General features: G+C 38.3%; 1 protein-coding gene across 3 annotated transcripts in view; it reads right to left on the bottom strand.

The window, feature by feature from the left end:
* The window catches only part of KIFAP3 (kinesin associated protein 3), a 118,397-nt gene that overhangs the window by 85,145 nt on the left and 5,846 nt on the right, over positions 1–27,406 (bottom strand). For 2 of the 3 annotated variants that reach the window (XM_071220047.1, XM_053914657.2), the window contains exons 2-9: positions 22,169–22,300; positions 18,964–19,118; positions 16,389–16,444; positions 15,684–15,825; positions 12,109–12,208; positions 10,925–11,049; positions 8,440–8,538; positions 6,092–6,270 (exon numbers count right to left, since the gene is read on the bottom strand). In XM_071220047.1, coding sequence (XP_071076148.1) covers positions 6,092–6,270; positions 8,440–8,538; positions 10,925–11,049; positions 12,109–12,208; positions 15,684–15,825; positions 16,389–16,444; positions 18,964–19,118; positions 22,169–22,212 — 900 coding nt within the window. In that variant the 5' untranslated portion in view covers positions 22,213–22,300. Of the gene's footprint in view, positions 1–6,091; positions 6,271–8,439; positions 8,539–10,924; positions 11,050–12,108; positions 12,209–15,683; positions 15,826–16,388; positions 16,445–18,963; positions 19,119–22,168; positions 22,301–26,190; positions 26,449–27,406 lie in introns of those variants that run through there. The other variant, XM_024553572.4, reaches the window with a different exon arrangement.

Below are 27,406 nucleotides of genomic sequence, written 5' to 3'. Positions count from 1 at the left end.
AATTTCCACAGAGGCCAGTGACAAAATGTGTCACATTTATGCAGAACTGTAGCTCAGTCACCAGCTTCATTGATTACAATGAATGAATTCTTTTCCAGATTTGTTTGTTCATTCAACAAATATTTCTTAGCTAAGCCCTGGGAATATACTGCTGAACAAGCAAGAAAGAGTTCCTGACTTTGATGGAGCTTGTGTACTAGAGGGAGTAAAATACAGGGGGTAAAAAAGCCCATGCGGTTCTTCAACTGTGATTGTGGGACTAGTACACAGGAGACAGGAACAGCGCCCGGAGAGAGCATGAGGACTAACCCTAATCCAAGCTCCGCATGAGGAGCTGTCAGGGAAGCCTTCTCTGAGGAAAAACAATCTTCCGGATGAACAGAAGTTACCGAGGGTATCAGCCTAGAATTTTGTACTTAGTGACAATGTCTTCCAAAAATCAAACATGGAACTGAGAGCTGGTTCTTTGAAAATATCAGTAATAAGTGATAAACCACTGAACTATGAAAAAAGAGAGAGAACAAATTACCATCATCAATAATGAACCAGGGAAATCACCGCAGAACTCTGGATTTTAATGACATAAGAAAAAAAGTCTGAAAAATTCCTTGAAAAACACATACTCCAAAGCTACCATTCAAAAAGAAATAGAGAGCCTAAGCAGTCTTACAGGCATTCAAGAAAAGCAGAGAAAGAAAACTCCAGGCCCAGATGATTTCTCCCTGGTGAATTCTATTAAACATTTAAGCACAAATAATACCAATCCTAAACAACCCCTTCCTGAAATACTGAAGAGAAAGTGCTTCCCAGCTCATTCTCTGAGGCCACAGTTACCCTAACAGCAAAACCAGACCAAGACACAGTAAGAAAACTATAAACTAGTAAGCCCTCATAAACACAGATACAAAAATCCTCCACAATATGTTCCTAATCAAATGTAGCAATGTGTAAAAACACAATATATCATGACCAAGTGGTGTTTATTCCCTGAATGTGACTGGCCCAACAGGTAAAAGTCAATCAATGTGCTCTAGCTGGTGTGGTCAGTGGACTGAGCGCCAGCCTGTGAACCAAAGGGGCGCCAGTTCAATTCCCAGTCAGGGCACATGCCTGGGTTGCAGGCCAGATCCCCATTAGGGGGCGTGTGAGAGGCAACCACATATTGATATTTCTCTTTCTCCCTCCCTTCCTCTCTATAAAATAATAAAATATTTAAAAAAATTTTTTAAAAGCCAATCAATACAATTCCCTATATCAACAGTCTAAAGAAGAAAAACCAAAGGATCATCTCAATCAACACAGAAAAGGCATTTGACAAAATCCAATGCCCATTCATAATAAGTCCCAATAAACTAGAAACAGAACTTAAACATATGAAATATCTACAGAAACGCCTAGATGACATTATACTTAATAGTAAAAGACATTGCTTTCCTCCTCAGTTCAGTGACAAGGCAGGGAAGCCCACTCACGGAATTCCTGTTTACCATCATGTGAAAGGGCCCCTCTCCAGAGTTCAGAAACCCCCCAGAACCCACAACAAGCCACCGCAACTGAAAAGTGACCTTAGCAAGGTCACAGGGCACACGGTCACTCCACAAAGACCACCTGCATTTCTGCACATTGTCAGTCACAAAGATGGTTATTGGACTTGCTGTAGTGATCATGTTGTAATGCCCATCAATACTGAATTTCTACGATGTGCACCCACAACTAGTAGGATATTACACATTAATTACACTTCGGCAAAAAATCAATCACGGGAAACTAATAATTTCTTTTATAAAAACTACATTCATAATGGTGAAATATTTAGGTGTAAATCTAACAAAGTATATGCAAAGTATGCATGCTAAAAACGGAGATAATGGGAAAAAATCAAGAAAGACCTAAACAAATGGAGAGCTGTATCATGTTCATGGGCTGGAAAATCCAGTATGGTTAATAAAATGAACACTGCCAATAGAATCAGTGCCATCCCAATCAAGATTCCAGGTTCTGTTTTGTTTTGTTTTTTTAAGAAATAGACTGGCTGGTTCTAAATGGGTATGGAAAAGTAAAGAAACTGAAATAGCCAGAAAGAATGAAAACATCTGAGGCCTTATACAAACTGATTTCAAAACTTACTGTAAAGCGGAGTAATCAAGCCCTGACTGGTGTAGCTCAGTTGGTTGGCACTGCCCTGCAAACCTAAAGGTTGCCAGTTCAATTCCGGGTCTGGGTTGCGGGTTCGGTCCCCAGTCAGGGCACATGCTAGAGGCAACCAATTGATGTTTCTCACATCAATGTTTCTCCCCCTCTCCCTTCCCTCTAAAAATAAATAAATAATCTTAAAAAAAAAAAAACCCTATAGTAATCAAGATAAAGATATATTGGTGAAAGCACAGTCACATGGATCAATGGAACAGGAGAGACCAAAAATAGAACTGCATGTATCCAGCCAACTGATTTTCAACAAAGGTACAAAGGCAATTTCAGTATGGCGTAGAGGCAATTCAGTGGAGAGAGAAGAGTCTTTTCAATAAACGGTACTGGGACAACTAGACATCCAGTCCAGAACATGAATCTTAAGGCACACCTTGTAGCATGCCTAAAACTAACTAAAAATGGACGGATCACAGACTCAAACAAAACAGCAACAACACAAACCCCAGGACACTCCTGGAAGAGAACACAGGAAGAAATCTTTGTGACCTAAGTTAGGCAAAAATTTCTAAAACACAACCCATTAAAGAATTCCTTGATAGGTTGGACTTCATAACAATTAAAACTTCCTGCTCTTCATAGGAGAATGAAAAGACAAGCCACAGAAAAGGAGAAAATACCTGCAAAACATGTAACTGATAAAGGACATATTCAAAATATAAAAAGAACTCTCAAAATTTCATAAGAAACTAAACCTGTTGTTACTCTTAAAATCATATTCTAATATTATTTATTACCATTTTGTTTTATTGTATTAAAATTAAGAAATATAAAATACAATTTAAATGACTAGTTAAAAGATTTTTTTAAGTAAACTAAACTTCCTTTAAAATATGTAACTCTAAAAAGCAAGGTCAGCATTAGTTCACATCAACAGTAAAATGAACACAGTATTTAAATAAATAATACAACCTCACAAATAGATCAGCCATCCCTCCCCACCACCCTTTTTAAATAAAATTGCTACAGGCTTCATCTGTTACTAATTATATTAAGTAGTATTTTTCTCTTGAAAAAGCAACAGTATACACTGGTGTTATAGAAAACTTAATCATAAAGTAACCTTGAGAGTTTTATTAATTAATTCATATTTCCATTGCAGAGAATGGAACATAAAATTGCCAAGTAGTCCATTCAGATCATTAAACACTCGACCCAGCCTTCGAATGGTGTCTTTCGGGGTTATAAAAGCCCAATCCCAAAAGCTAAATTTAGTAATTGTCTCAACATGCAATGCCCTCTCAATTCTACATCTATTAAATGGAATATACTTTATCAGATGTTCTATACAAAGTGTTGGCTTATCAGTAAACTTATTTCAGCCCTTAAGTGTTTCTGACAGCCATTTAAAAATTGCTTATACTTAATCTTGCTAATAATGTTTTTTTTTTTTAAATAAAGACCACGATTTTTTTGTCCTGGAGGCAGAAAGGAGTAGGAAGCATGATACCTGGAGATCTTTCTTTGAGCGAACTACTTAACCTCTCTGACCCTCTGCTGCTTCATTTGCAAAATTAGGAGATAATTCACTAAATCTAAACAAGGATATAAGGTCCACTCAAGCTCTAAAAATCCTATTTCTATACAATGCCCTTCAGTAAAATGCATTTCTTCCACAATAAAAGATGAAATGCATACTGTCTACAGTAAAAATCTGGCTAATCATTCTCATGCGTGAATTATCTTGTCTGAACCTCCATTTTTCCTCCCTAATAAAAAATGAGGTTTGATGAGATAATTTATATTCTCAATCTATGATCTTACCAGAGAATAATCAATAATATTCTCAAAATGATTTTGATAAACATATAAGAAATATATTAAATGCATATTTAATTAATATATAGTAGTCACACGCTGATGATAAATCAATTTAAATTTTGTGAACCTACTACTAAAGGTGAACTTAATCTAAATACATAAATGAAGGACTATACTTTGTGGGGAACCGTTCCAAGTGTGGGAAATGTGGCTCAGCCCCCACTCGGAAAAGCCAGTGGGGAGCGAGGTGGGTGGGAAGGACCCGTGTCCACGGATAGGTTCTCCAGTGGAAATCAGGCCTGCATTGTACCCAGACTGCTATGAGACCTGCTCTTGGTAAAACTCCCTCACCCTGAGGCAGCAAGTGTTTACTGAGTATCTTCATCTTCCTAAAGTCTGTGCTAAACCACCCAAGTATGGAGTGTGAGCAGATTCCCCCTTGAGCTGTAACATCCTTCTCTTTGAGGTAATTAGCAGTATTCTGTCCTTTGTAGTCCTTAAAAGGTAATCACCTGTGGTGAACCCGTGCATAGTAAATGAGGACCATCCTCCATGTAATGTGCCCAGAAAAGCAATAAAAGCCTGTCCAGGAGGGGATCGGCTCTCTCTCTCTCTTGGGCTCTCTCTAGCCCTCTTTCCCTCTGTCACTTAGAGAGTGGCCATGCCATCCCTTTTCCTCCACAGGATTTCTGTAGTCCGTGTGTATTTGTATATTGCAGCCACAACACCGGATCCTGTGGGCCCGGATCTGTGTCAATACTTCAACTTAAAGCAAGAGGAAGCAACTATTTAGTCACACTAATTACTCAGGAGTAAACATATCATTATGTCATTAGTCTTCTTAAGATCAGCAGTTAAAAAATTATTTTGATTAATCTTTCTTAAGTTCAATCTTAAAACAATATCAAGCATACAGTGATCATCAATAATTATGTACTAATGATAAAGAGAATAGATACTAAACATCTACGGGTAAAATAAATTTCATGTATTTCAAGTATCAGAACTGAAGGCACTTATTAAAGCTGATAAATCAGTCTTAGGTTTTCAAGGAGCACACTGCATCATTTAATACGCGTAAGCTACCTCCTCGTTCATTTGACTTTGAAAAAACGAGGAGGAGGAAATCCTGCTTGTTTGGACTACCTGCCGGAGAACCCACTTACACCAACAACACATAGTGACGTGTACTAGCGTATAGTTCCAAAACGGTCCTCAGTGGAAGTAAGGCTGGTGAGGCAATAATTCCATTTCTAGGAATGTATCCTAAGAAAATAATCAGAAATATAGGCAAAGATACATGTATAAATGTGTACCCAGAAGAGTCATTTATAATAGCTAAAATTATAGACAACTTAAATATTTGAAAACAAGGTAAGGTCTGACCTATTTAATATAACATTGTTCTAACAAAGACTTTTTAATGGCATGGAAAAGGCGGGTAATTTTTATTCTACCTTTCTATATTAATACGTCGGTATTATACATATTTTTTCAGAAGGGGAGATGCCATACAATTAACTTGTGTGTCTGAAAGACCACAGCAGCAGCACCGTCTCAGGGGGCAAACGGGGGCTACCGCAAGAATTCAAACTAGAAGTGAGGAGGGCATGAAGAGAGAGGGCCCGAACTGCTGCAGTGGGCCTCGGAGGGGAGAGAGGGGACCCTTGAGAAGGATCGGCAGCTGGTGCCTGCCACCTGGAACGGTGGGAGACAGAAGAGACCACCTGGAACGGCGGGAGAGACAAAAGAGACCAGGCTGCGCTGGAATTCCACACACAGACATCAGAAACGCAGGAGAAAACAATACTCTAGGGGAAAATAATGTAAGGCCAGATGACTCTACAGCACAATCTTAAGTGTAAATTGCTTTCCATATATTATGTTTAATATAAAAACATTCACTCTATACAATATTAGAAAAAGGTTATCTTTTTCTATAAGCTTCAACTATCTGGAGTATTAAATAATAAGACTTATGTTTCCTTAAAAAACCATTCGAGGGAGTATTGCTATTGTTAGATTTTCATTCAGAACTACCTCAGCAGGGGGATAATGTGTTTACTTTTTATCAAAATATTTTAACTTGAAAATGGCAAATACAGGCTGTTTCAATGTAAGTTACCATATCGTTTTTATTCTCCATGAAAATGCTGAGTTTCTTCAAGAACGACACAACGAGGATGAGCAACTCGGAATTGTCGCGGCCCAGCGCCTTCACCAGCATGCGCACGATGTTCTTGTTCCTCATCTTCAGCTCCGTGCGCGTGTCCTCCGCCAGGTTCAGCAGCAGGTACAGGGCGACTGGGGAAGCAGAGCGGGCCGTTAAAGGACCGGCAGGCTGAGTCAGTAATTTCATAAATCTTCCCTACTCGCCAAAGTGACAGCTGTAGTTCTCACGAGAAAATACAATAGTCTTAAAATTTTACCTGGCTGTTGATTCACTTACTGTTATTGAGTGATATGTCGTATAAAATAAAACACACATTCTTAGGAGAGTGAGGGCACAATACCCAAAATAAGACAATGATTCCTACCTTCTTGCAGTTCAGAGCTTAATAGTAATCAAATAGCAATTAAAAGTATATGTTAGCAAATAATAAAATAAGCAGATGGGGAAAATAATTTGATACATGTAGAAAACAAGATAAAACTTCAATAATGAGGGGCTGCTACGTTAAAAAGAGCAATAATACAAAATGCATTGTACAATTAGGGCTGAATCTGCGGACACTGAAACATTTTTCATTTTCAAAAGCTTCAGAGTTAAGACTTGAAACTTTTCTGTCAGAATTATGTAGGCTATTTGGTCAATATAATCTTTTTGCTCTCCTATGGCCTTCATTTTATTCATTATTTTAATATTTCATTTAACATATTCTTACAAACCATCTCTGAACCCTTACAAAGAGAATAGATGCAAAATACTAAGTATATTTAAATATACATGAATATTAAATTTAATCTACTTAACAAATATTTGAGATGGAAAGGCAATTCACAGTAATTAAGTAGTTACTGTATCCCAGGCATTACACTAGTTGATATATAAATAGTAACCCACTTTTCCCTTAAAGTGGCATCCAAATTGTATTTACATGCAATGTAAATTACTGACATATGTGGGCTTATGTCTAACATCTCATCACGTGTTCTATTTTTTATTACATTTATTGGGATGACACTGATTAGTAAAATTATACGGGTTTCAAGTGTACAATTCTGTAACACATGATCTATATGTTGCTTTGTGTGTTTCCCACCCCAAGTCCAAGCTCCTTCCATTGCCATGAATCACACCCCCCTTTACTCTTTCCTACCTCTTCCCACTCCTCTTTCCCTCTGGTAACCATCATTTACACACACACACACACACACACACACACACACACTCTAATATTATTCATCTAGAAAGAGAGGATATAGATGGACCCTCAGGGCATTATGTTAAGTGAAATAAGTCAGACAGAGAGACAGATACTGTAGGTTCCCACTTATATGCAGAATCTAACTGAGTTGAAGTCAAAGAAACAGAGAGCAGCAGGTGGATGGTTTCCAGGGGCTAAGGTGGGGGGAGGGGAGACACTGGCCAAATGGTGCAAACTTTCAGTTATAAGATGGGCAAGCTCCAGGGGTCTGACGTGCAGCCGGTGACTGCCCCGTGCGGGTGAGGGTCCCGGGGGCCCGACGTGCAGCCGGTGACTTCCCCGTGCGGGTGAAGATTGCAGAGAGAACCTAGATGTGCTCCCCACAACAGCAACAGACGTTCACCCGAGGTGAACGATGTGTTAACTAACCTTACTGTGAGAAACATTTTGCAAAGTCTATGTGGACCAAACCATCCCACGGATACCTTCAACTTATACAATGTTATATGTTAATCATATCTCACGAAAGCTGAAAAAATCAAGAGCTACAAAGCAGAAACGGGATGTACACTTGAAAGCCCAGATCATTCTCACTCATCCTCACGAGACTTTGCGTCTTAAGAATGAGGGATAACTGTAATAGCATAACCAATAAATATATTTTTTAAAAAATGAATGAGAAACAACACTAGTGAACATGTTAATCTCTCAGTAAACCCCCAAAGACTTTTATTAAAGAGAATATATTTTAAAATTTTGTATCTTCTATGAAAGCAACAAAGTAATTCACTATGTAAATATATTAGGGTTTCAGAGACAAGATTCGTATTATTGAACACGTCACACAATGGATTAAAAAATCATCTCTGAGTAAATAAATAAGTATCTACACATTTAAAAACTGAAAGGGCCTTTTGGTGGAAACCAGTAGAGCAAAATTTAAAACATTATTACCCATGCTAAAGACAAAAGAATTTGTATCATATTAAAATGTATAAAACTCTCAATTATTCTGGTATTGGCTTTACTGATCTGACAAAAAATGGAACAAACTAAATGTAGAGTGAGCACTTTGCTGTTTTTCTTGGTGTTTAAGAATTCATACCTCGTAAGAGCTGTTCCTGTTTTACCACAAGCCCCTGGTACTTTTTAAAGGTTTTTTCATACTCTTTCCTCAGGGTTTGGTTTTCAGGGTCTTCATCAAGTAAACGAGTTAAGGATCATCCACTCTCACTGAAGCAAAGAAACCCTACAAAAAACACTAACAGTGCCACCAAACCGTGTGTGCAACGCCACCCAGTCATTTCCTTTCGCCAACCGTGTGACTGGATGGAAATTCTCTGCATGGTAATTGTGTTGACTGTACTACAACTGGACTTGACTAAGGGTTCAAGGATATGCTTGCAGTCCTTGGATAAATGCACGTTTGGGCTTCACCAAATATGTGAATCCCCAGAAATCATATGCAAATATTTTATGTATATCCACAAGTCTCTAACTTTCAACAGATTAGCAAACGGATCCATGTACCAAAAAGATGACTGCATTAGAGAATGATTTAGTCCATACAAATACTGGATTCCTCTTAACAGAGATGCCCAGAATAGTCAAGAGGTGTGGACTGGGTTTAAAGCTTTTTACTACCCTCTTCGGAACAGATGGCAAAAAAGAAATATCCCATAATTAGGGATAAAGAAATAAATACCCCAAAATAAAAAAGAAATATCCCCCAATTTTTAAATTTTGTTTACCTCTGATTATGGCCCCAAACAGTCCCCTGGGCAACTGTGGAAATAACCAGTTACTTCAGTCTGGCTTCGGATCCCAAACACTTACAAATAATCTGCCACAGAATGCTACTTGCATCAAAACAGAAGGAAACTTAAGACAATAAAAAAGCAATATTTTAGAACAAATGGCCAGAATTCTGATAGGTCATTTTTTAATTTATGCTTTATATCCTCACCCAAAGACATGCTTATTGATTTTAGAGAGAGGGGAGGGGACAGAGAGAGGGAGAGAAACACTGATGTGAGAGAGAAACATCAATACGTTGCCTCTCACACATGCTCAAACAGGGGTTGAACCCCCAACCTAGGCCTGCGCCCTGACTGGGAATGGAACTTGCCACCTCTCAGTCTGCAGGCAATGTTCCACTGGGCCACAGCTCAGCCACACCAGCCAGGGCCTGACAGGCCATTTCATAGTCCTTTGATTACTGCAATCCATTGATTTGGAGACACATTTTCTCACACTGGAACATTTCCAGAATTCGGATGTGTCTTATAATCCATCATGTGCCATAGTTTCACTGGAAGCGTTTTTTCCTTCATTAGTGGTTCATAAATAAAGGTACATCTTACAACCAACAGTGTCTCATAATTATAGAAATACAGTATGTCCTAAAATATCAGCTCTTATCACCGATCACCATGTATAAATAAGTGGTTGTTAGAAGTTCCATCAGTGGTCTTCTTTGTACCCTCTACCATTTAAATGAATTTTGGGTACATTCAGTAAACTTGGGACTCCAGAAATAATCTGAAATCTCCAGGATTTTTGAGTTGTCCATGTAATTTAAGGCAATACCTATCTAGATGTCAGAAGCTTATAACATACACACAATTTAAACCACAAAAGATGGTTTAAACCAATTAGGTTAAGGCGTATGTGTGTGTGAGGGTGTATTTTTATAGTGTCTTGGGGTTTCTATGAAGAACAGGCAAAACACATGATACTCTGCACAATAGTAATAATATTTTCACTTTCTAAAAGAGATCAATAAATTTGGGGTTCAAAGGAAAGTTACTAGTATGGGTTGTTGATCTGCAAAGCATGTCATGTAAGGACAAATAAACCAGAACTTTAATCTAGAAGAATTAAGTTGTAGAGGCAATACGACAAACAGCTTCAAATGTAAGAAATGTGATGTTGAAGAAAATATCCTTATTCTATACTGCTTCAGTATGCAAGATTAGAACCAAGAGATAGAAGTTACTGGGAAGTGGACTTCAGTACGCTAAGCAAAGAACATTATAATGAACAGAATGCCACATCACAGAATGAGCTAAATCCATAAATCAGTGACAATGTTAAAGGAGACACTAAATAATTCATCTGTAAGGAGAGTTGCAGAAAAGATGCCTGTACTGAAAGATAGGTTAAAATAGGTAATTTTTAAGGTTCCTTTCACAGGTTCTATCATTCTGCATGCCTCTCAAATTTGTATGTACTAAGAAAAGTATTTTTGTGCTTAAATAGAAAAATAGAGTTTAAAACTAGTTTCATCACCAAAGCGACACCCATTCCAATCAAAATCACCTACTGCAGAAAGAGAACTACAGAAGCAACAGTGGCGAGCCAGACTTCCGCTAACCACAGGGCCTTAGGGGGCATACGTGTAGCTACTTAGACACTCACCAATTCAGTACCCAGGACCACTATTTTCTGCTCCCCCCGTCTTATCAACTAATCAAAGTTGGAAAGAGATAAAAAGTGTACGTCAAACTACATTCATTCTGACAGTTTCAATCCAAAGCTCACAGCAACAGGCAACAACAGCGGGGTGCAACGCCACTCTAAAAGGATATCAGCTTTCTTCTTCTTAGAAAGTTCTTCTTGCCAAAGCTCATGTCTTTTTAATTCATGGTCAATGATATTCATACACAAAGCTCCGATTTTATAGTGAGTGATAAGTCCATGAAACTGAGAAAAGCTTTAAAGAAGAGATTTTAGTACATTTTGTGGGTGTAGGAAATTTGTTTTGGGTAAACACTAGTACAAATAAATTTGATACACGTATTTCAATAAACAAATTCACCCATGCAGAACTATATTTTAATATACTACCCTTACCTGAAATGAAATTATTTTTAAGTTAGAAATTAAATAAAACACATTTATGATTAACAACCATTTTAACTGCTCAGATACTGTCAAAATAAATTTTCAGACTACCATCTAACACAACTAATACTGTAACAATACTATTATGAAATAAAAATCATACCAAAGAAAAAACTAGTAAAGTATTAGCAATTAGATTTTGCATATTTCCTAGATAATTCATTCATCCAAGTATTAATTCAGTAAATACTTATTTACTAATTATGATATATTTTTAGAATAGAGGGAGGCAATTCTCTAGAAATTAGCTAGAAACTTTTTACAATGTCTCAATACACTACTTTGTAAAGAATACATGTGTAAAATAATATATATCAACGTACAACAGATATGTTTGCGCACACTCATGTGAGTGTGTGTGTGTGTGTGTGTGTGTGTGTGTGTGAGAGAGAGAGAGAAACAACATTCACTGGCACTTACTCTGGGTCAGGCTTTATTCTGAAAACCATCTGAAAAGGGTGCTACCATTATTATCCACAGCTTGCAGGTGAGGAAACCAAGGCACAGAGAAGGAAAGTAATGTAGCCAGGATCACGCAGTTAATAAATGATCGACAGCAGGACTGACATTCAAATCGACAGAGTCTGCGCCCAAAGCCCACACTCTTCAACTACAGAGGAGTACACTGCCCTGCTCTGTGTACGCGAGTGTGCGCAGACGTGGGTGCGCAGGTGTACACGCTGGGCGAGTACAGACTGAATTAACGACGGAGGACAGAGAGTTGGAGACAGAGTAAGAGTTCAGAGGAAGAGCTCGGCCGGCACGCAGAGGACTAAGCGAACCAATGCCCTACAATCTAAACCAATGTCACAAACAGAGAGAAATACGGATGGACTAGGACTCTTTGTTTCCTAATTTTACCACTTACCTGGAAAAACAGAAAAAGATGTAAATTATGTTTGTGGCTAACTCAACACTTTGCTTCCAGTCTTCTCTCAGGACTCTCGCTAACGCACCAAGGGCAGTTTCTGAAGCAAAAGAGGACATACAAAAATAACCCTTCGCTTTGCTTCTGGAATAAAGGGTGATTGGTTTTGAATGTCTACTTATTAATTAATAACAAAGCTAAGGTAGAACTGGGACAAAAAAGTAGGATGCTTCTTTCCAACACAGAAAGCTATTTTTAAAACTGAAATCAAACTTCTACTTAAAAGCTTGTAACACACAGCTTTAAGTCTATTCCTGTAAACAGAAAAATAAAATATAATTTAGATAAAGTAATAGAAGTATATTTTGGGTGACAATAAAGTAACAAGACCATTTATTTCCTGAATTGAATTTCCACTTGTAATCTTGCTACTGCAGTACCAATTTTTTTCTTTATTAACATCTGATTTAAGGTGTTTGTGAATAGGTAAAAAAATAGAACAACACTAAAAAAATAATGAGTAGTTTAGCAGGCTAACACTAGCTCCATTAAAGCAAATTAATAACCAAATAAAACTTATGCACAGAAAAATGTCTAATATTTTAATATCATGTTAAGTTGATGCCAACAGACATAAATAAAACAAAAAATGTTTAACAAAATTACCTTCAGGGTAGATTAATAAACATCCCTGCTAGATTTTTATCTTGAGAAAGGTAAAATTAATGAATTGATTAACAAGAATTACTATATATTAAGTAAACATAAAGTAATGAGACTTTTCAAAATAATGTTGCTACATGGCTTACCAATTCTTGAAATAATAAAAAAAATTAAGCTAAATATATGTGTGTTATGTATAATTCACAATTCAACTTTCTTGGCACTCAGGATCTATAAGATTTCATGGACTGCATCATCAGTATTTATCACTGTAATAAAAGTGTTCAGTTTATTTGCGCTTTCAGGCTATTCAGATTGTGAAACAATAAGAATTCACTATGATATTAATCCACTTAGTAAGGAACTTTTTAAAACAAACTTAAAAAAGTCCTGTAATGGCATTCCGTGTTATTCATATTCACAGTGCAGACCGAGTACATGTAATATATGCTGGACTCCAAAGTCATCGCAGAGTCAAGTAAACAGGTGGGCAATGCACATTAGAGCGAAGACTCCAAAAAGTCCTACTTGACAAAGAACCTGGGCATTCTACCACTGTAACCCAGGGGGAACAGTATTTCACAGAATGCTTTGGAAAGTGATGTACTATGTCATGAATTTAGGCATAGGTTTAGTGACCTACTTTTCAAATTTTATTTCATTTTTCTCCTTTAGTATAGAATAGAGATACATCTCAGTGAAAATACAGCTACAGGAATTCTACATGGGTTATTCAAGAAATAGCCAAAAGAAAATTACAGGTCAAAATACAAAAATAATTTACAAGTTGAATGCAATCATAATTAAAATTCCATTATGATTTTTAGAGAATATAATAAGGTGATCTCAAAATAATATATAAAAACATACAAAATATACAAGAAAATCATAACTATGGTATCTGTGAGATACGGCAGCCTACCAGCAACTGGAGAGTGCAGAACAGTTTGGCACTCCCCAAATCCCTACTCAAGGGAACTCTCTCTCCCTGACCTATCTGGATGCCTGCTGAAAATCTCCATTCCAGGGTTTTCTTAACTTGCCCTAACTTAAGGCGCGCTCCGTGCAGCCTTATACCCAGGACATTTGCTGAAAACTACTCATGGAGACACAGCAGTTACATGCAGCAGCCTCTTGGAGTTACTGAGAGGCTGACCACAATCTTTAAGAGAAGTAACTGGAAAGAGATTTTCACAGGGTCTGTGAAAAGCTCCGACATATTCCCTGAGTTCTAGAGGGCCACGCACATGTGCAGGGATGTGCATGTGCCAGAGAAAGCCCAGAGAAAGACCTAGTGTCTTTGACCAACCTGGAGGCAGGCAATGCACAAGCAGGAAGTGAAGGTAAGGCTGTAACCTATCTGCCTGAGCCCCGAAGTCGAGCCCCGAAGTCGTGCCCCGACACACGCAGAGTCACACAGAGTCCCTCGGCAACGGCTGGGCTACTCAGAGCCAGGCATTTAAGGAAATCGCTATCCAACCATTAGCTACCATTAAACTAACTGAGCAGAGGATTCAGTGGCTACACAAAGATAACAGACTTTATAGAAATAGTCCAGGAAACTCATTAAACGTACAAACAGTAAAAATAACAAGTCCTGGAGGGAATGGGAAGCAGGTTTTCAGAGTTTCCACAATATTATTTCAAAACAATTAAAAATACAAAATATGCAAAGAAACAGGACAGTCTGTCCCATAATCAGGAAATGTAGCAGTCAACAGAAACTGTCCACAAGGAAGCTCAGACGCTGATCCCATGAGACAGAGATGTAAAATCAACTGTTGTAAACATACCCAAAGAACTAAAGAAAAACATGCGGAAAGAATGAAAGTGTGAGAAGGTAGGAGAATGATGTCTCACCAAACAAAGACTATCATGAAGAGATACACATTATTTAAAAAATGAACCAATCAGAAACTCTGCAATCGCAAAATACAATATCTGAAATAAAAAAATTCATTAGAAATCATGTCAGCAGATGTGCACTAGAAAAAAATGAATCAACAAATATAAAGGAAAATCAATTAAAATTATCTAGTCTTAGGCACAGAATGAAAAATAAATAAACAGAGCCTCAAAGACCTAGGGGACATCAACAAGCACAGTAAAATAAACAAAATGGGAGTTCCAAGAGGAGAGAAGGAAAAAAAGCAAAATTAACCTTCAACCTTTAATGGCTAAAAACTTCCCAAGTTTGCTGAAAAACATTAACCTGCACATCCAAGAAGTTCCATAAACTTCTAAGCAAGATGAATTCAAAGAGATCAATACCTAATCACATCATAGTCAAACTGGCAAAAGCCAAAAACAAAGAAAATAAAAAGCAGCAGGAGAAAAGCAACTCAGGATGTGCACAGGATGCTCCAGGAGACTACCAGTGAAATCCACATCAGAAAGCAGGGAGCCAGGCAGGGAGTGGCGGCATTCAAAGTGCTGAAAGAAAAACACAATCGACACGCAATTCTCTATCCGGCAAAACTATCCTTCAAGCACCAGGAAAAATTAAGTCATTCCTGAGCAAACAAGAACTGGGAGAATTTGTTGACAGCAGGCCTTCCCTGTGAAAAACACTAAGGAGAGTCCGTCAGGCTAAAATGTGACAGATGTCAACAGCTTCATAGTGCATCTTAGTTGAAATAACAAAATAGTGTTCCAGGGTGAAAGAAAAGATACAGCAACATTAATGCTTGATCTCCCTTATTTAAATTAAGTGATTTGTGACTTCTCCAGACAATATTTAAATACTATTCTCTCATGTGAAAAATTTGAAAAAGTAGAAAGGTAATAGAGTTGGGAAATCAGTGCATTCTTAAGTTTAGTACAAATAATTTTAGCTTACTCCTCTAATATGATAAATTTAAAAATCACATTTCACAGTAATTTTCCGATTTTGATATTTATAAATATGTTACCATTTAATAGTAGTTCTTCCAGGTTATCAGGGTTTCGAGCAAGTTGCAGGATCAAAGCAGAGCCCCGAACCTTGTCCGGAATATCTTCATACAGTAGCTCGATGTACTCATCCATGTCGTTGATGTTGGCAACTTCATCGATCTGAAACGAAGGAAGAGGAGGACAGTGCTCCAGAAGAACAGTAGTGCTTCACAGAGCCACTGTCAAAGGAATCCCAGTCTGTGATCAATACAGTGTATTTCATAACAACAGACAAGTTTTCAAAGCACTCACAGTAGCCATCTTTTTGTAGGGGAGGAAATTAGACCTCTGGGTGCTAGGACTCCAATACAAAAGTAATTATGAACCATATGATAAAATGGGATGTGTACAAACCCTCAAATTGGTCTATCAATTAAAAATTATTTTAAATGTAATGCCAAGTAATGTGTATCACTACAATAGATTAAACAGTATTTCAGAACCTACTGCAATAAGAATATTTAAAACACAACTTACTTTTCTATCAAAATAAATTGTCTAAAAAACATACCCAGTATTTTTTGCTTTTATCAATTAAATACTGATTTTCTGCCTTTTCCAGGTACTTGTAATTTCAATTCCTTTTTAAAATTACACATCTGTGTAATGTGATTGTTTGAACTGTTGGTGGTAGAATGCACACCTTCCAATCAGTTTTCTAGTAGATCATAACACAGTCTTACCTCCATTCCTTCAAAAGGAGGTGGATCTTTAGGCTTGCTTGATTTTTCTTTTTTTTCTGTAAAAAAATTTTTTTAATGAATGGAAGTAGGATTTTAGCATTTCTGAGTAATTTTGATTTTCAGCAACTGATTAACTCCAGCTAAGCAAGGGATCTTAAAACCGAATAGGTTATGAAATCATCTTTTTTTCAATGTATAAAAAAATACTCCTCTATAATCCATCTGTTCTAGTGAGGATAAACCACAGAGAATATAAACAAATAAAATCAACAAATATTCCCCAAGTTAAATCAGGCAGCAATTCTAACTTCCTCCTTGGTTGACTTTTTGGGTAGATGAATAGCCAGACTTGCCAACAAGAAGCAAAATAGTCAAGTTTTCTCTCTTTCTCCTTCTAATTCATTTTTAAGATGGGGCTAGGAAAATCAACGAGGCAAAGGAAGAATGAATCGAGTAATATTAAAACTAACGTAAAATTAACAAAGAAGAAGAAATGACTTGAAAAGTTAAAAGCTAAAATGAAGAATAGTTGCCGACTGTTTTAAATAAGTGAACTGTGGATCATAGATTAAAAGGCAAATGTTTAACATCTGGGTTAATCCTCACTTGCTCCCGAAATCACTGAAGAGGTAACCAAAGGTGCTGAACACAGCTTTGAGCCCTTTGTGGCACCCAGGCTATTTGATTCACGGCAGAATTCCATGTTCTAACAGAAAACTACCGAAAGTGTTTCACTGATCTGGATTAACCGAAGCAATGCATGTACATTAAAGTAAGTTCCAGTAATACCAAATTTTGATTCTGTAATTAGCAAATGTTTTACATACAATGGAAATTAGCCTTGATTGTTTTCAGAGAATGCTGGCCATTCTATGTAAGATTATGTTTTCTGAAGAGCTAGATTTTGCCTCAAATAGATAATTTACTTTGACAGTGTTTTTAATTAAGGAAAGAAAAAAATCACTAAAGGTAAGAATCTATAATCAAATACACATTATTGTTTTGTTTCAATCCCATTTAGGGCAATATTTCTGGCTTTGAAATAGTGAATACCAAGTAAAAATAGTTAAGAAAGAAGTTTTAAAAAATAAGTATATATTTAATACAGACAGAATTTCATGTTTACAAGTATTAATATCTATATAGAGAAATCTATTGATTTGACTAATGTATCCACATATAATGATATGAAAAATTTCCTCGTATTCCAATAGTTTTTGAGGAAGGAGGTGAGGAGACTGATTTACCCTGAAAACACTGAAAGGCTGTTCTTTAGTTTAAAGACATTTTATTATAAGTGGCATTGAAATTATATTAATTGCTCATTAGTAAAGATCAATTTTAACTATTTTGTACTTTCCACAATAATTACACACATACCCGTAAAAAGTATAGCACTTGCTTTGCTCACTTTGAACTTATTTAAACTATTGAAGATGGTATCTCTCATCACTTATAGACATCTTAGCAACAAAACTATAATATGAAATATTTAATAAAAAGTCTCCTTGCCATTTTCCTTATAGCACTTATTATCAATAGTAAGTATACACTAAGTATCAGCTATGTGGTTGGAAGCAATCAAGTTCAAAATGCTTCTTTTTGCTTTTAAATAAGTTCACAGCCATTGAATTCACTCAACAAATACCTATTGATCATGTAATGTGAGTTAGTGACTCTACTTTATAAAAGTATAGTATACATTGGGCACAAGCCATTTTATTTGCTACAAATGAAAGAGAAGACAAACTTGAAAAAAAGTTTAAACAAATTTTCTATTTAATTTTTTTTTACTTAGTACAATAAAAGCTGAGGCCTTTACACATTATTTCGAGGGCACCGTATTTTGGAACTCACCCACGGTGGGAAGGAAGATATGTAAACAATACTATGAAATGGAAGAACTAACCATTCAATAATCTGAGATGCTGCTGCATTAAAACGTCTGTGTTTTTATTTTATTTCACTTCTGGTTTAGATTATTTGAAAATGTCTTCTATAAATCTGTCACTTAGCTCTAATATTTTAGTGCTTAGTTCTTTTATGAGGGAATTAAAGATAGAGGAATGTCAGCAACAGAGATATTCAGGAATGAAAGGACAGTATTTTCTTAAGATTTATAAAACATATCTTTAGGATGGTCCAAAGCATATGACATATATTTTAACATTTAAATACCTATTTATCCACTCAAATAATAAACTAAATGTCAATTAAAAGTTTAGAAAACATAAATCTAGTTGGAGTAGAGAAAATGGGTTTTCTGCCCCAAATTCTCTCCTTTTATTATTCTACAATCAATATGACAGATATTTGCTTTTCTATTCCTTATTTCAGCACCTGTGTGCACATGCAGAGGAGAAACATGAAATGGAAACATCATTTTGTGTGGAGCCATCCAATATAAAGCTCCACATGGAGAAAACTAGTATCTTTGTCTATTCTTTCGCTTACTCATTCACCGCACTGGCAAAAAATACGCGAAAACCCAACCCAGCCCACCGTTTATCTAAACCACGCACTACCCAGTCAAACAAGTCTGGTCCTGCGCTGGCACGGCCAAGCCTCCGCCTACCTTTGCCCGACAGGGAGTCGCGGCGGTTCTGTAGGTAGTACAACAGCTGCTCCACCTCATTCAGCTTTGAGGGATGGATGAGCTTACATTCTTCCACCACCTTCCGCGCCAGGGAAGTTATGTCTGTGTTGGCGTTGAGGCTCTTCAGGCGAATGCTGCCAGCACATCAGAATTTTCCAATCAGGTATTTTTAAAGTAAGTGGTGACTTAAACAATCCTTCTTCAAATAAATAATTTATGAAGCATATAAGTGTACCTTTCATACACTTTTAGTGGAAGAATAAAGGGTTAGATATAATTAGGCTTAGAACAGTGCAAAGCAATGATTTTCTTTGAGCTGGACAAACAAGATAACAAAAGGAACACAAAATCTACGTCTGACTCTTCTAAGCAGAAGAGCACATTCAAAGATCTTATTCTGTAACAGTCTCTCTGGTGGAATGCACATAAAGTCTGCAGTCATTGGATGTGAGAATCCATACTGCCGGAAATGAATCACCTTCTTGACTAAGCCACAACCATTTATGTTTTTCAGTTACGGACAAGACGTAATATTGATTATTTCAGGACTCAGTTGTTCTCATGGAAATTATGTAGAAAGAAGAAGAATAAAAGCAGGGTACATTTTAAGAGATATATTTTGAGGAATATTTCATGCTTGTTAATACATAAAAAAAAATAGTAAACCAGCTTCTTCCTCCTTTTTAATTTAGTCCAGGAGATTCATTGGAAGCTTAATGAAAAGAGGTTGGTCAGAGTCTGGAAAAAATTGCCCATTTACATGAATTCATCGCACCAGGGAGAGCTATGAGAACATAAAATTAGGTTCAGGGGTAAGACTCAAGCAGATGTTCTCACACGAGGCTTAGACTCAAAAATAGAAACATAGGAAAGCAGCTATTGTATAGAATCATTTCTTGGTAAAGTGGCCAATATCTGGAAAGGCAACCAGGTGTTACAGGCATGGGGACAGAGACTTTCAAAAAAGGTCCAGTGCTAAGCATCTGGAAGCATTATTCAGATGCAGGCAATCTCTCCTGAAATGAATCCACCGGAGTGATTTAGAAATTATTCACAGCTATATAGTCATCCCCAAGTCTGGTCCTCTTAGGATTCTACCTGACAGCCTTTAATAAATTCTTTTTGTGTTTAAATTTGCTACAGTGGCTTCTAATATTTGCAATGAAAAACCCTAGCAATACTCTGTCCCTTTCTTATTTTGGGGGGGTTGTTTATACTCCTACCTTTTAAGTCTGTTAAACACTCAATTATATGTTTTATAATTTTACTCCACATCAAAAGACAGAGATAGAAAGGAGAATCTTTTCAGGCAAAAAATTTCACAAGACCTCTCATGTTTACTTTTAGCAAGGAATTTGGAAATCTTGACAGTTTCTATAAATCTGATTAAGAAGAGGCACAACAGAAATGCTATAAACATATATTGTTACAATTTCTTCCTAGTCTTTTTTAGGGCAGTTTTAGGTTTACAGAAAAATGGTGCATGAAGTACATAGTTCCCATATATACCCTCACTACCCTCAGTAGAGGTATTTTTTTCTGTTACTACCATCTTGCATTAGTGTGGAGTCTTTGTTACAACTGATGAACTGATAATGATACATTATTATAAATGTAAGTCCACAGTTTCCATTAGGATTTACTCTGTGCTGTGTAGTTCTGTGGGCTTTGGCGAACGCATAATGCCATGTATCCACCATTACACTACCCTACAGAATACTTTCACCGCCCTAAACACACTCTGGGCTCCATCCACTCTCTCCTCCTCCACCTTTTTATCCCCTGACAACCTTTATTCTCTTTACTTTAGTTTTCCTTTTCTAGAATGTTATATAGTTGGGATCACACAGAATGTAGCATTGCCAAGTCAGGCTTCTTTCACTTAGTAATATGTACTTAGGTTGGCACCCCCTGCCCCAATGTCTTTTCATAGCTTGGTAGCTGGTTTCTTTTAAGCGCTGAATAATACCTCAGTGTATGGATGCACCATTGCCGGCTTAACCGTTTGCCAACTGAAGGGCAAGTTCATTGCTTCCAATTATTGACAGTTATAAATAAAGCTCTTATAAACATTCGTGTACAGGTTTGTGTGTGGACATAGGCTCCAACTCATTTGGGTTAATATCTAGGAGCACAATCGCTGTATGGAAAGTTTATGTTTAGCTTTGGAAGAAACCGCCAAACTGTCTTCCAAAGTGGCTACACCACTTCGTACTTCCACTAGCAATAAGCGAGGTCCTATTACTACACAGACTCACCAGCATTTGGTTCTGTCAGTGTTTGGGATTTTAGCAATTCTAATCGGTATGCAGTGGTATCTTGATTTAACAAAGCAGTTGTTTCTATTTCTTTTTAGATCTATTTGCTACCAGCACGTATACTAGCAATCTGATTCATCTTCCTCCCATTAAAAGTAACAGAGAGATTTTTGTCCTTTTAGTGTGCAGGACTCTCCTAAATCCTTCCCTTATTATAAAAGACAAGTCAAAAATAGGCAGAGCTAGAATTTTTATAAGTGTTACCTGTATGTTTACTGATTATTCCTGTAATCAAAAGTTAGAATCTTCATTAGGCAGCCCATGCCTCTTAAGAACATCACAAACCAAAAGAAATATACTCATATTATTTTTGGACTCTAACCACCAGGTTCTCATAAAGAAATCTTCAGAAACTGGGACTCTGTTGAAGATGGGCTTATATTTTCCTTTTCCCAGTAAAGACAAATGAAATATAAGCCTTCTTGACGTGGGTCACGGCGCTGAGCTTGTGCCCAAATGTAATGACAGTTTCACGTCCTGCCTATCTTAGGCTATGTGAGTGTCCCCCAGCTGCCGCCACTGACAACACCTCTGAACTCCCAAGCTGCCACATTCTCCTTTGGTCCCACAGTATGACTCCTCGCCAGCTCCTGTGCAGCCAGGGCTGAGCATCCCAAAACTGAGGTCCTCAGGTTGTCCCTTGCTGATGTTTAAATCCACTTACTCCAGCCACAGAAGGTAATAACTCGGAAGTAAATATGTCTGTATTTATAGTTTCATGTTGTCTCTGCTTCAGTAAAGTGACGTATGTGTAGACTAACACCATAAACATTTATCATCAATGTAGATTTAAATAATAGCAGATTTCTATGAAGTTTGTAAAATGTTCACTACTTTCAAAGTGTACACAAGTACAGAACACTTACATTTTTTGGCATTCTTTTCGTTCTCCCAACATGGGATCCCCCATTTCTCCAAGAATGGTAGCTTCAACCTCATATTGAACTATGAGTGCTTTTTCTGATGGATGTACATCAATATTTCCTCCTTTAACTTTCCTATAATGTAAAATAAAAACAAGCATAAATAGATTAAAAACTCATAAAATGCCCATGGTTTTATCCAGGTTCTAGTTCCAAAAGCCTGTGGGCTGGATTAACATATGCATTTAAATCAGATTTACAGTTAAGATGGCAACATTCCTGAATGTGACCTACACATTCAATATAACCCCTATCAAATTCCCAAAGCCTTTTTTGTGGAAATGGAAAAGAGATCATAAAATTCATCTGGAGATACCAGGTGAATAGCCAAACCCTGAGTAGCCAAAACAATCTTGAAAAAGAACAACAAAGTTGGAAGGTACACATTTCCTGATTTCAAAACATACAACAAAACTACAGTAATCAAAACAGTGAAGTACTAGCAGAAACATAGATCCCCAGATTAATGGAACAGAACTGAGCCCAGGAATAAACTCCTACATATATGGCCCATTGACTTCAACAAGGTGGCAAGACCTTTCATTGGGGAAAAGAACAATCTCTTTAACACATGAGCTGATACATTGGACATGCAGAATGAAATTGTGGAAAAACAATCAATATACAGAAATCTATTGTGTTTCTATATGCCAATCATGAATGATCAGAAGGAGAAATTAAAAAAACAATCCCATTCACAATTGCATTAAAAGCAAAAAATACCTGGAAATAAATATAACCAAAGAGATGAAAGACTTGTACTCTGAAAACTATAAGACACAGAAGAAAAGAACTGAAGATACAAATAAATGAAGGTTATAACTTGCTCATTTATTAGAAGGATTATTACTGTTAAAATGACCTTACTACCTAAAGCCATATATAGAGATTCAATTCAATCCTTATTAAATAACAATGGCATGCTTCTCAGAATTAGAACAAATGATTTTTAAATTTATATTGAACCACAAAGACCCAAAAGGTCAACGAAATCTTGAGAAACAAAATGTGGGTGTTATCACGCTCCCTGATATCAAACTATACTACAAAGCTGCAAGAATTAAAGCAGTGAGGCACTAGTGCAAAAACAGATATACAGACCAACAGAATAGAGAGCCCAAAGAACAGAAAATCCTTACTTATGTGGTTAATTAATCTATGACAAAGGAGGCAGGAATATACAATGGGGTAAAGACAGTCTCTTTAATAAACGGTATTGGAAAAACCGGACAGATACATGCAAAAAAATGAAATTGGACCCCTTTCTCATGCCTTATAGAAAAGTAAATTCAAAATGGATTAAAGACTTAAATGTAAGACCTGATACCAAAAAATTCCTAGAGGAAAACATTGGCAAGAAATTCTTTGATGTCACTGTTATTAATACCTTTTTGGATATGTCTCCTGGGCAAGGGCAACAAAAAATAAAAAATAAACAAATGGGACTACATTAAACTCAAAAGTTTTGTACAGTGAAGGAAACTATCAACAAAATGAAAAGATAACCTACTAAATAGGAAAAGATATTTGCAAATGATACATCCAACAAAGGGTTGATATCCAAAATATATAAGGAACTCATACAACTGAACACCGAAAAAAAAAAAAACAATTTAAAAAATGGGCAGAGAACTAGAATAGACATTTCTCCAAAGAGGACATACAGATGGCCAACAGACACATGAAAAGATGCTCAACATCACCAATCGTCAGGGATACACAAATCAAAACCACAGTGAGATATCTCACACCTGTCAGAATGGCTGTCAACAAGAACTAAGTGCTGACAAGGATGCGGAGGAAAAGGAACCTCACAGACTGCTGGTGAGATGGTACGTTAGGAGCGGCTACGATGGAAGACAGGCTGGCCAGTCCTCAAAAACGGACCAACAGAATTGTCCCATGATCCCGCAATTCCACTTCTGCGTATTTAACGGAGGGAAACACAAACACTAGATACACGCGGCCCGTGCTCACTGCAGCGCTGTGCACAGTAGCCAAGACGTGGAAGCAACCTGGGTGCCCACCAATAGATGAGTGGATGCACATGTGGCACATACATACAAAGGAGTATTATTCAGCAACAAAAACCTAAAAACATGAAACGAACACGAAACAAAACAGAAACAGAACCACAATATAGGGAATACGTTGACGACAAAGGGGAGGGAAGGATGGGAATTTTAAAAATCCATGGTTATTTAAACATTTTTTTAAAAGCAAAAACAGCTAAAGAAAATATAAACTTTTGCATATGAAAGGAGACTATGAAGAGAGTGAAAACACAATCCACAGAATGAAACAAAATATTTGCAAATCATTGATCTGATCGGGGTCCAATATCCAGAAAATACAAAGAACCCTTCTCTCCAAAGAAGGCAAAGGCCAAAAGGCATATGAAAGGATGCTCAATGTCACTAGTAACTAGGGAAATGTAAATTAAAACTGTAAGATATCACTTCACAGCCATTAGAAGAGAGATAATTAAAAAAATAAATATATAAGAAGTGTTGGCAAGGATGTAAAGAAATTGGAACCCTCATACACTGCTGCTGGGAATGTAAAATGGTGCAGTTAATGTGGAAAGCAATTCAGTGGTTCCTCAATAAGATAAACGTATAATTAGCGTATGTTTGCTCTAGAACAATCTTATATTTATTTAAAGTTGAAAAAAGAATGTATCTTCTTCTGTGACAAAATTTCCAATCAAAAAGATCAATGCAAGCAAAATTCAGTGAGGAAATAAATACTGACTATATACCTGTCAGGATTACATATTCCGTTGTGAAAACGTTACTGATAAAGCCTGTTCAATCCCCAGTTTTAGATACATGTGTACAAAATGAGAAGGGCCGGCAAAGCAGATGCCTCAGTCAGTGCAGCTGGCTGATTGGTTGGCTGATTACACAACTGTCTGAACCCCTGCACGAGTCTAGTAAAGGTCAGAAGACCCTTCCGTGGTTATCAGGGCCCTGCCAAGCCAAGGGAAATACATTCAGGAAAAGCGCATTATGATCTACAATAATACCACCACCTTACATGCATGCTTTTATCTCTTAAAAGGATTTTTACATTTGGTCCTCGAAGCTCTCCTAAGGCAATATTTGTCCCGTTTTTAGATAAGGAAACTGTTCAAAAGGACACATGGGACTTCCCTAGGGTATTTACCCAATCGGAACGGGGTCTTTAAAAACGGAGCATCCCAATGACGGTTTTCCCCTGTGGGATGACTGCAAATTCTCGGTCCACTGAGAGGTGTCCTTTCCACCAGGGATGGTCTTATCTTTGACAGGAGTCAAACAAATAATCCCGACAGATGCACAGTTTTCTTTAAAGAGTAATTGATACGACATATTTTTAAACTAAGATAATGATGGCCTGGCCCACGTCAAGCTCCTGCACAAACCTCCTGATAATCAAAGCCCTACAAAAATGACCCTATGCACATGGCAGTCAAACGGAAGAAACTGACGAGGCAGGCAGAAGCAGGCTGGAAAGCACCGTGCCAGCGCAGCCTCTCATAAATGAAAAGCCATCGCTTCTTTCCCCATCATCACTCCAGAACCTCTGGGCAGTGATCCCCAAGCTGGAGACAGAGCGCAGAGGCGCCGGAAGACTTCCTTTCCAGGGCCCCGCAGGTTTCATCTATTAGGGGAAATGCAGGATTGGAATGGGGTGGCGGTGAGGGTGGGGAAGAGGGGTTTCCTCCGCCCCCGCCCCTCTCCAGCCAACAGGGGGATGCAGCCAGGAACCACGTCCAGCGCTGTCAGCGCCCCGCCGAGCCAGGTGGGCGGCTGCAGAACCTCTTTACGCAGAGCACCTCGCCCTTCCCTTTCCGCGACTTCTTCCCGTGTCCACCCCTCTTCATTGCCCAGTGACACCTCCAGGCCAAGCCCCAGAACCCCTAAGAGTATCTTCAGGGCCGCGGGCCAGGACGGTGGAGCCGCGCCTCGGGGAGTCGTCACCTTTTGAGGTATCTGGCGTCCTCCCCTTGCATGGCGGCGGCGGCGATGGCGTGGGAAGAGAGGCCGGCGGGGCTGTGTCCGGAAACGGTGGCCAAAGTCCCCCGACCCCAAAGGCGGTGACAGTCCTAAGGCCTGCAAGGCGGGGCTGCGGCGGCACTGCGGTTACCACGGTGAGACCGCCGGCTCCTCCCACGGCTCCCCCCACGGCTCCCAGGCCCCAAAACACAGCAGCCACCCCGAGCGCCCAGCGCCGCCTCTGCCGGCCCCGCTGCAAGGCGCATGCGCGCGCCGCGACGCGCAAGCTCACTAGAGGAGCCGGGCCCGGGGACTAGTCGGACGCGCCCGAGAGCGGAGCGTGGTGGGCTTTGCGGCGATTCCGGCGTCAGTGCTGGAAGAGACGCGGCCTGGTGTGCGCGCAGTGCACCTCTACGTGGTGCAGATGGGATGACCTTTGTGCAAAGTTAGCAGCGACTTTGATTCCGCGACAAATCCTTACCTTCCTCTTTGGTATCCTAGACCTAGAACGCACTGTTTACACACACACACCTCCTGAAACTCCACCTCCTCCAGTAATTATTCCTAAATCAAGGTACGTTTGGAATTATTTCCTTTGAGGCAGGCAGCTGTGGGCAATGCAGGCAGGCCACAGGGAAGAAAGGATGCCCTTGAACCTTAGCAAGTAAATGTCTGCTTTCACATCTAATCACATGGTCTCAGCTGTCCCATCTATGCACAGGTCTCAAGTTCCTTTTCGAGGGACAGCTTTGTGCCGAACACCAAACCAGCCTCTGGGGATACCTCCACTCCCTCTCCTCACCTGTAATCCCGTCGCTTACTCTCGTCTAGTCGTACATTTTCAGTCACCTAGGGCCATGTCTACATAGTTGATCACAGCCTTTTTCAAATGCAGTAAGTTACTGCAGTGCGCTACACAGAATGTTAAATACAGAGACACAGACCACACCCGATAAGAGATACCACTTTCATCTGCTCATCCATTCCCACCAGCAGCACTACTTAAGTCAGTGGTGTGGTCATTCTTTCCGTCTTCCAGGGAAGACTATGTGGGGCTAACTTCGACATCTTCCTCTGTATCACGCTCTCTAATTTAACACAAGTCTATTATCTCTTCAAAATTTCCTGCAATCCAGCTTTTCCATTCCCACTTCTTCCTACTGGTCTAACCGTATCTTACTTAAAGTACTGCAGTGCTTTC

Source organism: Desmodus rotundus, chromosome 12, assembly GCF_022682495.2.
Source record: "Desmodus rotundus isolate HL8 chromosome 12, HLdesRot8A.1, whole genome shotgun sequence".
Taxonomy (NCBI): Eukaryota; Metazoa; Chordata; class Mammalia; order Chiroptera; family Phyllostomidae; genus Desmodus; species Desmodus rotundus.
Note: the sequence above shows the minus strand (reverse complement) of the source record. Positions and strands in the feature narration are given on the sequence as shown.